Genomic DNA, 13,560 nt, shown 5'->3' on the forward strand with positions numbered 1-13,560 from the left:
TCCCTTTTAGCTTATGCACACTAATCCCATTTTACAAAACCATCCAGAAACAGCCGAGTGAGCCAGCTTTTCGGAAAGACAAACAACCATATTCAAGGAACACTTAGATCAACTTAAAACACTGGTTCGTTTAATTATAGTCTTCCACAATCACAAAAAGACAATAACAAAGCAAAAAAAACCCCAAAACATTTATGCTGTTTTCTTTGGCTACTAACACACACTTACACCATCTGTGAGTCATACACAACTAATGCAGCCCTGCGTGAGAATGGGGGCTGCTCTGCCTTGAGGTCTTTTCATAATGTTACTGACTCAGCAGAAGGTACCTGGCACAAAGTACAGTTGAATGTAGCTTAGCTAACTAATGACTTTTAAAACCCATGTTAACTTTCATATATATATATATATATAAATGTATATTCCCCTCATAAATGTTATGGCCTTGTTGTCATTGCAAAAACACAAATTGTAAAGTGCAATAAAAACATGTGACGACTAATGCATATTGTCACCAAGCCCAAATGCTAAAGAATGCAATGAGCTGCTAATGATTATTGCTCACAGTATATTCTTATAATCCAGATACGGTGAAACTATGCCCCCTAGTGGCTGTAAAGAAGTACACTGGTGTATTTTGAGGAATCTGATAGGACCTCGGCTGCACGGCGGTGGTGTGATTAGCGCGCAGACCTCACAACTAGGAGACCAGGGTTCAATTCCACCATCGGCCATCTCTGTGTGGAGTTTGCATGTTCTCCCCGTGCATGCGTGGGTTTTTTCCAGGTACTCCGGTTTCCTCCCACGTTCCAAAAACATGCTAGGTTAATTGGCTACTCCAAATTGTCCATAGGTATGAATGTGAGTGTGAATGCTTGTTTGTCTATATGTGCTCTGTGATTGGCTGCCGACCAGTCCAGGGTGTACCCCGCCTCTCGCCCGAAGACAGCTGGGATAGGCTCCAGCATACCCCCAGGACACTAGTGAGGACAAGCGGTAGAAAATGAATTAATGAATGATAGGACCTAGTTTCCCAAAGTGGGGTACATGTACCTCCAGAGGTACACCAATTGTCACGAAAAACAATTAGCACCTAACACTCACAATTACGAGTGCACCTGAGTGCCTCACGGCATAAGGACAACAAAGTTAGAATGTTGTTCATTGCTCTGTGTGCATTATATGAACAAATAAGTACTTTTGGTGGTTATTTGTGTATTATTTGTGTTTAATTTTGAAATTTTCATTTTTATTGATGTTCGAATCCCTGCACTGGTCCAAGGAGACGAGTCAAAAACGCTAGTTCTGCAACATATGTTAAACGTCTCCTCAGCTGAAGTGTCTACACAGAGTAATCTAGTAGCTGTTTTACAAGCTACAGTACTTTGTTAAAATATGCCGCTAGACTAAAAAGACAAGAAATTCACTCATCTGTGGACCCCAAGTAATCCACTCTAGTGCATTTTCAAGTTTCCAGAACAGTAAACGCATCTGTGTTGTTTGTCGACATTCCCACAAATAATTTCTGTGTATTTTCCTTATTCTGAAAAAGTAGAATAAAAAAGGTGATCATCTGTCTTCGCCTTCTGTGCTCCACTTTCAGGAAGTGGCCACACCTGCTCTCATGACCCTGAAGAGTGCGTTGACATTATTGCTCTTGATGGCGTCCCGACATGCTGAGATCACTTGGTTCTTGGGTTTACCCACTGAGAAGAAGCAGAAATGAAAACAAACGTGTGTGTGAGTAATTCCAACAGACGGGTGCTCCTTTTAGCGGGATATGTCTCGGGTAGTTAACTCGTATGAATTAATCATTGAGACTCACCTCGGAGTCGACCGGCTCGCTGGATGGCCTGGTTGACAGACTTGAGGCAAGTCAGCAAAGCATTGTGGTTATTAGAGCGGATTTTATACTCGTTGACAAGATCTCTGTTTAGATTGTATAGTTCTCTGTAGCGTTTCTTCATAGTTGTCCTGCAGACGACACAAGAAATTGAATAACTAAGTGCACCACAATGTAAAAATATATACCTACTTGACAATGTTTATATGCTTTTTTACACAAGTTACATTTTTAATTACAGTAGCATGGACTACTGAAAGGCAACATAGTACTACTGTAGTATGTTGTGGACAACGTGGTCCTATCGGAAACTCACATGTCACCCATCAAACGAGCATCCTCCGCTTGCACCAGCATGTTCTTGATGTAGTTGGAGTGGTCAGCCATTTCCGCAGTTAATTTTTGATGGACAGCGTGGAACTCATCCACCTAGCAAGTTGTACATGTCAAAATAAGGTCACTTGAAGCCGCATTTAAAGCTAACTTTTAGCTTGATTTCAAGCCAAACCTCAGTGAGTGTCGTCTGAAGCTCCTCAAAGTATGCTGGGAAATCAGCCTCCACTGATAGTTCCTCTATTGCCAGGAAGGAGGCCAACGATTGGATCAGATCTCCTGCCAGGTCAATATCATCTGTTCTCAGAGTAACCTGACAGGATTAATAAGATTAATAAGATTAATAATACGCTATTACAGTTCAGTAAGAGGAAACATCACATGGCTCAGTTTTTTAAACCATCAAATGAAAGATACATAAGCTTTATTCACTATTTGTCATTGTTTGTGTCCGTCCTGTTACCTGTCCATTACTGGCCATGCTGAAGGATAACAGTCCACCTCCCCTCAGCGAACTAAAAGTAACATCAGGACTATCTACGCCCTCTGTAAGCAAGAAGTTTTGGTTCAGCCACATTACAACCTACACACACACACACAAAAAAAAAATAAAACATGGCCAAATTAGTTGAGACAACACTATTGCTTCAATGCACTTTAAAAGACATCATGTGTACCCGCTGTGGTCGCTCGTTGATGGTGAAAGTCACACTTCCACTGGGAGGAGCATCAGAGGGGTCCACCATGATGTCATACATGGAGAAACGTGGTAGCTGTCGAGTGATTTCAAACACGTGGAACTGGGTGCTGCGGGTTGCGACATGGAACACAATATATATGTCATATTATACACCAATATTATAGTACAGTGTTTATTTATCATTATAGACACCTACATATCCCCAGTTAACAAAAATGAATGTTAATACGTGTGTATGCATATGTAATAAGACTGCATGCTACCTAGTTTTCCCACCAACAAAGGCCTTGATATGCAGATCTACTGGTATATCTTTCGGAGGGATGATCGGGATTCGAACACAACTTGACAGGTTCTGGACGCTAGGATGAACAACATGACTTTCGCCCTCAAAAATGCCCTCTGCGAAGATGAGCACTGCTCGGATTATGGTTTCTGGAGTGAAGGATTCAGAGACATAATATCGGTGAGTTTAGACATACACACACACACACACACACAGAGTATTAGTTGTACAATGAAGTACTACGATACCATTTGGAGTTGCGATGCTGAGCTCCACATGGCCTTTCTGGACTTCAGTTGCGGCTCTCACTGAGAGTGCCGCTTGGATCTGAGTATTGGCGGGAATCCCTTCTGTGCCGTCTGACTCGCCCTGAAACAACAAGATGGATTGTGCGCAAATTATTATGGAAATGACAAATCAGTTAAAATATGTTTTCTTTATATATTTTGAGATAAATAGTATGAATCTACTGTACGAGAGGTGTATTAATTCATCAAAATAAATCATTAAGGGTCCAAAATTGGTAAGATATTCATGATGGGTACAGTAATGACTCGTTTATCACGGTTAACTGGTTCCGGACACGACCGTTTTCAGTGAATTTCTGGAAAAATAGTATTCCTTTTTTCATAAATATGAATATTTTAGAAGTTATTGCAGTTAGAAAACATGTTTATGACCTTCTAAATATGACTTAACATTATCAGAGCCCTCTGGACATAAAATAACATCCATATAGGTACCTTTACACTCGTATTACACAATATAGTGGATATAATCAGAGAAAATAAACCATAAATACAACTTGTGTTGCAATAAATGAGCTACAGTATGCCTTTATTGACTAATAAAGATGTGTGGTCAGGAAGTGACATGAGCTGAATTAGGGTCGCAATGTTGTGAGATAATTCAAACCTTCCAGAAACGTTATTCCTGTTATTACTGTTATTGCTTATGTTTCACCTACTGACTGACCAAGTGGAGAATGGAAATATCACAATTTTAATTCATCTTCTTAACTTCTTGTGTTTGTATTTTAGTTAATTTAGCTTTTTTATATTTGAAAATGTTTCATGATTGGTATATTTTTGAATAGTGAGCTGAATTACGGTCGCAATGTTGTGAGATAATTCAAACCTTCAAGAAACGTTATTTCTGTTATTGTTTATGTTTCACCTACTGACTGACCGAGTGGAGAATAGAACTATCACAATTTTAATGCATCTTCTTAACGTCTTGTGTTTGTATTTTAGTTAATTTAGCTTTTTTATATTTTTATATATTTTTTACATTTTATAAAATGTTTCATTTAAGCAAAAAAAATGTTGCTTAAATATACGCATACTTTTGTTACTGATTATTCAAACACAAAACAGTATAATTATTTGATTGATATATTTTTGAATAGTTAGCTGAATTACAGTCGCAATGTCGTGAGATAATTCAAACCTTCAAGAAACGTTATTCCTGTTATTGTTTATGTTTCACCTACTGACTGTGCGAGTGGAGAATAGAACTATCACAATTTCTTAATCTTCTTAACGTCTTGTGTTTGTATTTTAGTTAATTTAGCTTTTTTATATTTGAAAATGTTTCATTCAAAATGTGCCTAATTATACGCATACTTTTGTTACTGATATTCAAACTCAAAACAGTAAAATTATTTGATTGATATATTTTTGAATAGTGATAGACTCTGTACTTTAGTATTCTCTTCATAGTTGCGGAGCTCCAGCAGCAGGTTCTGTCTGCGATGACTGAGCTCTCGAATGAGATCCTGTTCAGCACTGGAGTCCATGAGATTCCCTTTCAGCTCTTTTGCAGCAGGCAGGTAACCACGAACTACAAAAATACGTACACATGCCACAGCAGCATTACCGATACACTCCAAATACTCTAATTGTACACTTGTATCGTCCTCAGTGTTGCTCATTTCTCCGAGTACAGTACTGTGACAAACAAAGCACACCTTCTCCTTCGACAGAGGCGGCGATAAGTTGTTTCTGTCCATCCAACCTGTAGTCTCCCTCCACCACTCCAGCCATAGAAGAGGAGAAGTGGTCTCTGAAAATGACTTCGCCCGTGCGGTCGCTTCGTGCATCAATCTGGGTTAAACACGAAAGGGTTAGCAATAAGTAACAGACGAAGAGGTATGTGCTGCCTATACTGACCTTTCCGTTGGACCAGCCAGCGATGAGCTCCACGACTCCATCAGCATCCAAGTCAAACGCGTGGATGCTCATAGCGTGATTTTTAGACTACATAGGGAAAGATAAAATATTGCTATAGAAATTGCCTCATTTCTTGTTAAAAATATTATTAATAACATGATCCGTACATATATAATTAGCCTTTAACATTTTAGATGACATGGTAAAATACCTTGATCCTCCAGTAGCGAGCACTGCCATCGTACACTCCTACAGTGCCATTAGCCAAGGCGTAACCAAACCTGCTACTGTGCATGTGACACAGTGACGTTACTGTCTATTTGGGGAAAAATAACCAGGAAATCAAATTTATACCAGTCTGACAATGTATTGAAATAACAACTAATCATTATCAGCTCCGTCGTGGTCTCAATTTTGTATTAATCCATTATTGAGTTGCACTTATTTATTGTAGGCTGGTCACGTGTATGCAACGCAGCAATACTTTATCGAGTGAACTTACCTCATTTTCAGTCATCTCACACACAAGTTCATCCTCTTTGAAAACTCTGATGTCAAAATCTTCAGATCCGACCAGGAGCTAAAAAAAAAAAACCACACCTTTGTAGTACCTTTCAGTAATATAAAATAACCATTCACGTACTGTCAATAGCTACAGCACCATGAGTGTCTTATTTGTTATTAGAAACTTGCATGTTGATGGAAAAAAATAGCAAAAAAACAAACTTATAGAGGGCGGCATGGCGGTCGAGTGGTTAGCGCGCAGCCTCACCTCACAACTAGGAGACCAGGGTTCAATTCCACCCTCGGCCATCTCTGTGTGGGTTTTCTCCAGGTACTGCGGGTTTCCCACATTCCAAAAACATGCTAGCCACTCCAAATTGTCCATAGATATGAATGTGAGTGTGAATGGTTGTTTGTCTATATGTGCCCTGTGATTGGCTGGCGACCAGTCCAGGGTGTACTCTGCCTCTCGCCCGAAGACAGCTGGGATAGGCTCCAGCACCCCCCGCGACCCTCGTGAGGAAAAAGCGGTAGAAAATTATGCTTTTTATTCTCGTATTAAATGATGCCAAAGCATCACATAATGAGGATTTCGCATTTGGAAGTGAGCCCTGAAAGAAGTTTTGGGTTCTACCGTGTTCGAGTCAATGCAACACGGACTTCCTTATATGGGCTGTAAGTAACAATTTATCAGTGTCCAAACTTTTGTAGAAGTAACAGGACAAATGAGCTCGGCAGCTGTCCCGAAGTCCTCGGGAGCGCTTGAGAGCGTGACCAGTAAATTAAACAGACCGTTTGGGCAGGAAGTAAGAAATCCATGGAAACACTGCAGCATTTGGAAGATCTAGAAAGCTTTCTGTGTGGGTTATTGTGTGTAGCTGCTCTATAGGAGTTCACAAAAATGAAAATGAGCATAATAGGTCCCCTTTAATTATACTAATGCTTTTTCCCCCTGCGCTTTTAAAATTGTATGTATAAATTTCTTGCAAAAGTACCACTTTATTCTTATAATATTGGGAATTTAATGTTTTTATGTTTCCTTCTAAATGATCCATTGGTATGAATGTGATTGTGAATGGTTGTTTGTCTATATGTGCTGTGTGATTGGCTGGTGACCAGTCCAGGGTGTACCCCGCCTCTCGCCCGAAGACAGCTGGGATAGGCTCCAGCACCCCCAAGACCCTCGTGAGGAAAAGCGGTAGAAAATGAATGAGTGAATGAAACTTATACGGGCTTACCTCATTTTTGCCATCTCCAGTAAAGTCACAAAGCACAAGGGATCTCACATTATCTCCAGTTACCTTAGGAAAAAAAAAGATGTTCCTTTCTGTAATTAATAATTTCAAAATCGACAAATGTAGATCAAATTAACTGTTTAATATCGCCAGTGTAAAATATCAAGAGGGCTCTTAACATTTGTTATTTCTTAGTTCTTACAGTCCAGAAGTGGTCATTGCCATGAGAGTCAAAGCCTTGTATGGCACAGTTGCCGCCAATGATGGAAAGAGGATTCGGTATGTCTCCTAGCTTCCCTAGCACAATAGCGTTGGCCCCATCGGACACCTACACAAACAGAAATAAAGTTAGAGAGCAATTAGAGGAATGAATTACCCGTGCAAAATGACAACCCTTACCTCTTTGTAGAATATGTCTACGTTGTCATGGACATCATAGGCCAGCAGGTTGGTCTGAGATCCCACCAGCAGTGTGTCACCAGTGGTGTCTGGGCCCAGAGTGCCTGCAGTCAGACATGTGACTGCCTGGTTGATGTTGAGCAGAGAGACATCTGAATCCTGTGTGCTTTGGCTCAGACGGTGAGATGCAGGTCTTTGAGCACGAGTGTGAGGGTTGTGGATAAAAACCTGAAATAAGAAAATTCAAAAGTAAGCTACAAGATAACGTTTCATATCAAAACTGTTTAATGTTCACCTTTCCGGCTTGTGTGGCTGCAGTGAGGCATGGGTGGACGCCATCAAATTTTCCTATAGTCACCATGCGAGGGTTTATTTTATGGCTCAGTTTGAGAGTAAAAATGGGCACCAACATGATTCATATGCTCCTGAAAAGGGAAAAAAAAGAGCTTTGATTATAAATCAAACAAATCAGTACTAAAGTGGACCAGCAGTTTGTAGCCATGCATGTTAGCAGGTCACAATGCGTGATTTTGTGGCACTAATGTCATTACCAGATTTGCACTAGCGTTCTGTTGCCTAGCAACAAAAAGTGTCACGCCATAATCTCCTGTAGTTTGGTCAACGGTCCTATTTATATAGCAAAAAGAATGCTATGCATACGGTTTCGCTATTGTACTACGGTACGCCATCAATACCAAGTAGAGTAACAACTAATAGAAGCTAATAACATTCCAATTTGCCTTCAGTGGCTTAAGAGGCTAGCATAGCAGAGCTAACGTGAACGACACTAAATCAATAAACTACAAGATAGCAGAGAAAGGAAAACAAAGCGTGTACGTACAAGTCCTCTGGCGATATCCCAAATTCAAAATAACAAAACAATCTTTTTTTTTAATTAAAACGAGATTCAGTACAATCTAAGACAACAACGGAAGGAAAACGATTAGGAGCTTTGCTATTCACTACCATTTCCTATTTAAGTTTTTCAAAATAAAAGTTTTTTTTTTTTTTTTAAAGACCGCGCGTCTCAAATCATGGAATCAGGTGAATGCAAAATGATGTTTATTGGTAGAAGTGACGTTTGAGTGCAAAAGCAGTATGGCTCATGCAACACTTATTTGCTCTTATTTATTGAAATTGGCGAATATACCTATTCCATTATTAATATCTGGTCAAACAATAAACGTTTTTTACCTTGTAATTAACCTGGAGATATACTCTGTTTGGTGTGATCCATGTCAAGTGGTGGATGTGGAGGGTGCCCATCTGCCATACAAGGTGATTTGATAAGCAAATGAGCTCTAAACATAAATAAATGGGTTTTTTTTTCCTGTTACCCTTCATGGCCTATGGCGAGAACCACCACTGACGAGGGGTGTCCAAAGTACATAAGGGGATCATTTACCGCCCACGGCTCTCTTTTTTTTTTGGCTCTCAGCATATTTTGAAATTTGAAAATTATTAGAAAGTTGGTGTGTCTCATGAGATTTCTCATTGAAAAAAATTCTTGTGACATTGAATAAATACCTTAAACACAAATCATGAATGTCTCAAGAAAATATAAAAAAATTGAGAGGCAAAAGTCTGAGGATATTTACATTTTAATATAAAAAAACATGAATACCAAAATAGTTGTCAATTCATTGGATAATCTAACAATCATTGAATTGTTTCAGCTCCATCGCAAAACTCGTCTATGGTCGTCCTTGGTACTGCTTTTAAGGACCCAGAGGAAATCGGAAAGTCTTGTTCCCTGTGCGGCAGCGCAGTTCTGCACAGTCCAGCCAAAGATGATACGGCCCCTCTTCATGATTGTCAACCACATTCTGAGCAATGAAAGAAGAGTCAGTGATCATCACCGTAATACACAGGTACATACAATATAGTGGAACAGCACCTGAAGCTCCTGAAGGCACTGCCTCAATTGCAAAGTGAAGTCTCCAACACACCAGGCCAGGCTCACATGAAAAGATGGATCCTACAAGACACAGCGGTAGCAATGAGGATGTGCAAGATAAAACATAGTGATAATTAAATATATTGTCTTTGTACTCATCGATAACCTGATAAAAAGTATCCAGGTGAAACTCTGTCATTGTTTTATCAATGACTTGGACTACATCCATTAACTGTTTATGCCCATTTAGTACTTCCATCCCAAGGAAAGTCCTGTAGAGAACAAGTCAGATACTCAGTATATGAGTATCTTGAGTTTAAGGAGAAAATTATAGTTTTATACAAAGAGGATTCAGACTTTACCTTGTCTTCTCTGCATTACAATAGACCTTAAGTCTGCCCGCTGAGCACACAAATCTGCAAAAACACATTTGAGCTCTTTTTACATCTCAAAAATTGTACACTCAACAAAAGTATAAACATAACACTTATTTTTGCTCCCATTTTTCATATGCTGAACTAAAAAAAATGGATACTACCAACCCACCACCACAAGACGCAAACCTTTTGCAGCGTGCCAGGCCGGCCTTGAGGTTCTGTGTGAAGGGCTGGATCCAATGGTGTCTCAGCACCACCGTCTGAGAGAGGCTAAGATGGAGCTCCTCCTGCTGGGTCAAAACCACACCAGAGGTACCTGCTGTCGACAGAAGTGCTTCCACCATCTCCTCAAACTTCTCTTCAGGTTGGTCTTAAAAAGCGAGAAGACAGGCATTTCTAAATTGTGATAATATTAATAATTCATTTATTGCAGCCTATGTCACTCCTGGCTATACAGTGAAGAAAATAAGTATTTGAACACCCTGCTATTTTGCTATTTCTCCCACTTAGAAATCATGGAGGGGTCTGAAATTTTCATCGTAGGTGCATGTCCACTGTGAGAGAGATAAACTAAAAAGAAAAATCCAGAAATCACAATGCATGATTTTTTAACAATTTATTTGTGTGATACAGCTGCAAATAAGTATTTGAACACCTGTGTATCATCTAGAATTCTGACCCTGAAAGACCTGTTAGTCTGCCCATTAGAAGTCCACCTGCACTCCATGTATCATCCTGAATCAGATGCACCTGTTTGAGGTCGTTAGCTGCATAAAGACACCTGTCCACCCCATACAATCAGTAAGACTTTAACTTGTAACATGGCGAAGACCAAAGAGCTGTCCAAAGACACCAGAGACAAAATTGTACACCTCCACAAGGCTGGAAAGGGCTACGGAGCAATTACCAAGCAGCTTGGTGAAAAAAGGTCCACTGTTGGAGCTATCATTAGAAAATGGAAGAAGCTAAACATGACGGTCAATCTCAATCGGAGTGGAGCCCCATGCAAGATATCACCTCGTGGGGTCTCAATGATTCTAAGAAAGGTGAGGAATCAGCCCAGAACTACACGACAGGACTTGGTCAATGACCTGAAAAGAGCTGGGACCACCGTTTCCAAGGTTACTGTAGGTAATACACTAAGACGTCATGATGTGAAATCATGCATGGCACGAAAGGTTCCCCTGCTTAAACCAGCACATGTCAAGGCCCGTCTTAAGTTTGCATATGACCATTTGGATGATACAGAGGAGTCATGGGAGAAAGTTTTATGGTCAGATGAGACCAAAATAGAACTTTTTGGTCATAATTCCAATAAGCGTGTTTGGAGGAAGAAGAATGAAGAGTACAATCCGAAGAACACCATCCCTACTGTGAAGCATGGGGGTGGTAGCATCATGCTTTGGGGGTGTTTTTCTGCACATGGGACAGGACGAGTGCACTGCATTAAAGAGAGGATGACTGGGGCCGTGTATTGTGAGATTTTGGGGAACAACCTCCTTCCCTCTGTCAGAGCATTGAAGATGGGTCGTGGCTGGGTCTTCCAACACGACAACGACCCGAAGCACACAGCCAGGAAAACCAAGGAGTGGCTCCGTAAGAAGCATATCAAGGTTCTAGCATGGCCCAGCCAGTCTCCAGACCTGAACCCAATCGAAAATCTTTGGAGGGAGCTCAAACTCCGTGTTTCTCAGCGACAGCCCAGAAACCTGACTGATCTAGAGAAGATCTGTGTGGAGGAGTGGGCCAAGATCCCTCCTGCAGTGTGTGCAAACCTGGTGAAAAACTACAGGAAACGTTTGACCTCTGTAATAGCAAACAAAGGCTACTGTACCAAATATTAACATTCATTTTCTCAGGTGTTCAAATACTTATTTGCAGCTGTATCACACAAATAAATTGTTAAAAAATCAGGCATTGTGATTTCTGGATTTTTCTTTTTAGTTTATCTCTCTCACAGTGGACATGCACCTACGATGAAAATTTCAGACCCCTCCATGATTTCTAAGTGGGAGAAATAGCAAAATAGCAGGGTGTTCAAATACTTATTTTCTTCACTGTATATCAAATTTCGCAAAGAATAAAAACTTCTGTCAGCTGTACAGTAGACCACGTCCAACTTCCTATGGCTAAATATTTACATCTAATTTTTTTTCAGTTCAATTTAGATTTTGTGGATGGGTTCTATAATTGACAGGATTTCTAAAAAATATATATTTTGTCTGCAGGACTGAATGCTAAAAAAATCCTGCTGTGTTTAAAAACAGCCAGCTAATGTTGTGTGTTACATTGTCATAAAAAAAAAAATGTAGCAATACAGGTTATAGGTAATGTCACTCAGCTTGATTGTGTACCGGTCTTACATGGAAAATAAACATAGGTGGCCCAGTTTCCTCTCTCGTGTTTAAAAGAGCGAACACGGCCCTCGTGCAGAGAGCTGTCTTCAGTCTGTGGTTCCACGTCGTCCGGAAACATGGCGAGCAAACAACCAGGGATAGGCAGCCTGTTAAAAACACACAACAAAAGTTGAACATTTGTATTTCGATGTACAATTCTGAAGAGCTTAGCCATGCTCAGAGAGATAAACAAAAGGTAGTATATCTTAACCAAATGCAATTTTTTTTTTCACTCAAGATTGTATAATGAAAAGTCAATTGATTCAGGGACATTTTGATAGTTTTATAATAGAGTTTAAAGTTGATATTCATTTAAAAGACACCGTACAGGTTTGGCTCCACTGATTTAGCCGGGCAAACTTCCATTTTTTTCAGTGAACTTCCATGATTTATCTCATGCTGTTGTTTTTGGAATTTACAGTGTCTTGACATTCATGTGATTGGGACATTTTTAATTAGCAGTATTTTCAAGTTGCATTTGTTTTAGGTAGTTTGTATGCTTTTTGGGCGGCACAGCGGACTAGTGGTTAGCGTGCAGACCTCACAGCTAGGAGACCAGAGTTCAATTCCACCCCCGGCCATCTCTTTGTGGAGTTTGCATGTTCTCCCCATGCATGCGTGGGTTTCCCTCCCACATTCCAAAAACATGCTAGGTTTATTGGCGACTCCAAATTGTCCATAGGTATGAATGTGAGTGTGAATGGTTGTTTGTCTATATGTGCCCTGTGATTGGCTGGCGACCAGTCATGCGTGTACCCCGCCTCTCGCCCGAAGACAGCTGGGATAGGCTCCAGCACCCCTGCGACCCTCGTGAGGAAAAAGCGGCAGAAAATGAATGAATGAATGAATGAATGTATGCTTTTTGTGGATGTATTTCTGTATTTGAAGCGTTTGGGAGTTGCTGCACCTTTATCCCTTTCGGCTACCGTACAAATGGTCCTCAAGGAGCACTTTAGACGCCCCCATTAGTCTAAACAGCGGATGCTACTATAGTAGGACGAACAACATACCTCCTTGTAGGATACACTTGGTCACTTTTATGCTTCTTCGTCTTTGGACAATCATCGTCGTCAGTGTCCTGTCGAGTACGCCTTTTAGAATAATCAGTCACGTCTGTATCTTCACCACCAGCTTCCGATTCATCGTCCGAACTGCTACTGTAGCCGACTAACATTATTCAGTAACTCGTAAACACATCGTAAAGAAACGTGCGCGTTAAATGAGTGACTTTTCCTGTTTGTTCACGTTCATTTAAAAGGGTAGACGACAAACGCTTGCCGAACTCAAACTATTTCCTGTTAAGGACCCACACTTCCGGTGTAAACAACCTGTTGTTCATGTAATTTGTGTCCGTTTTGAAACAGCGACTCGGGTGAAATAGTTCCCAATGCCATTTTGACACATGGTATTTCTCTTCAG

The 13,560-nt window shown here is 40.4% G+C and overlaps 2 protein-coding genes across 3 annotated transcripts; both read right to left on the minus strand.

Moving 5' to 3' along the window:
- Window positions 1-112: 112 nt before the first annotated feature.
- bbs2 (Bardet-Biedl syndrome 2) lies at window positions 113-8,776 on the minus strand. 2 transcript variants are annotated; one of them, XM_078797405.1, is made up of 18 exons: window positions 8,666-8,776; window positions 7,767-7,896; window positions 7,472-7,699; window positions 7,275-7,400; window positions 7,076-7,138; window positions 5,836-5,913; window positions 5,545-5,649; window positions 5,334-5,420; window positions 5,132-5,267; window positions 4,865-5,004; window positions 3,411-3,531; window positions 3,140-3,311; window positions 2,854-2,983; window positions 2,640-2,759; window positions 2,352-2,489; window positions 2,160-2,272; window positions 1,826-1,974; window positions 113-1,706 (listed from the first exon to the last, which is right to left on the minus strand). In XM_078797405.1, the coding sequence occupies exons 2-18, from the start codon at window positions 7,881-7,883 to the stop codon at window positions 1,600-1,602; spliced, it is 2,130 nt and encodes a 709-aa protein (XP_078653531.1). In that variant the 5' UTR covers window positions 7,884-7,896; window positions 8,666-8,776; the 3' UTR covers window positions 113-1,599. The 2 variants fall into 2 exon arrangements, with proteins under 2 accessions (XP_078653531.1, XP_057930988.2); XM_058075005.2 differs by lacking the exon at window positions 8,666-8,776 and adding an exon at window positions 8,313-8,439.
- A 286-nt stretch (window positions 8,777-9,062) lies between these two features.
- usb1 (U6 snRNA biogenesis 1) lies at window positions 9,063-13,485 on the minus strand. The gene is made up of 7 exons (XM_058075017.2): window positions 13,152-13,485; window positions 12,109-12,248; window positions 9,932-10,115; window positions 9,731-9,784; window positions 9,535-9,640; window positions 9,369-9,449; window positions 9,063-9,297 (listed from the first exon to the last, which is right to left on the minus strand). Exons 1-7 carry the CDS (start codon window positions 13,313-13,315, stop codon window positions 9,190-9,192), a joined length of 837 nt encoding a protein of 278 aa, XP_057931000.2. The 5' UTR covers window positions 13,316-13,485; the 3' UTR covers window positions 9,063-9,189.
- Window positions 13,486-13,560: the final 75 nt, after the last annotated feature.

This window comes from Doryrhamphus excisus, linkage group LG1, assembly GCF_037039965.1.
Source record: "Doryrhamphus excisus strain RoL-2023G ecotype Guam linkage group LG1, RoL_Dexc_Guam_v1.1, whole genome shotgun sequence".
Lineage (NCBI taxonomy): Eukaryota > Metazoa > Chordata > Actinopteri > Syngnathiformes > Syngnathidae > Doryrhamphus > Doryrhamphus excisus.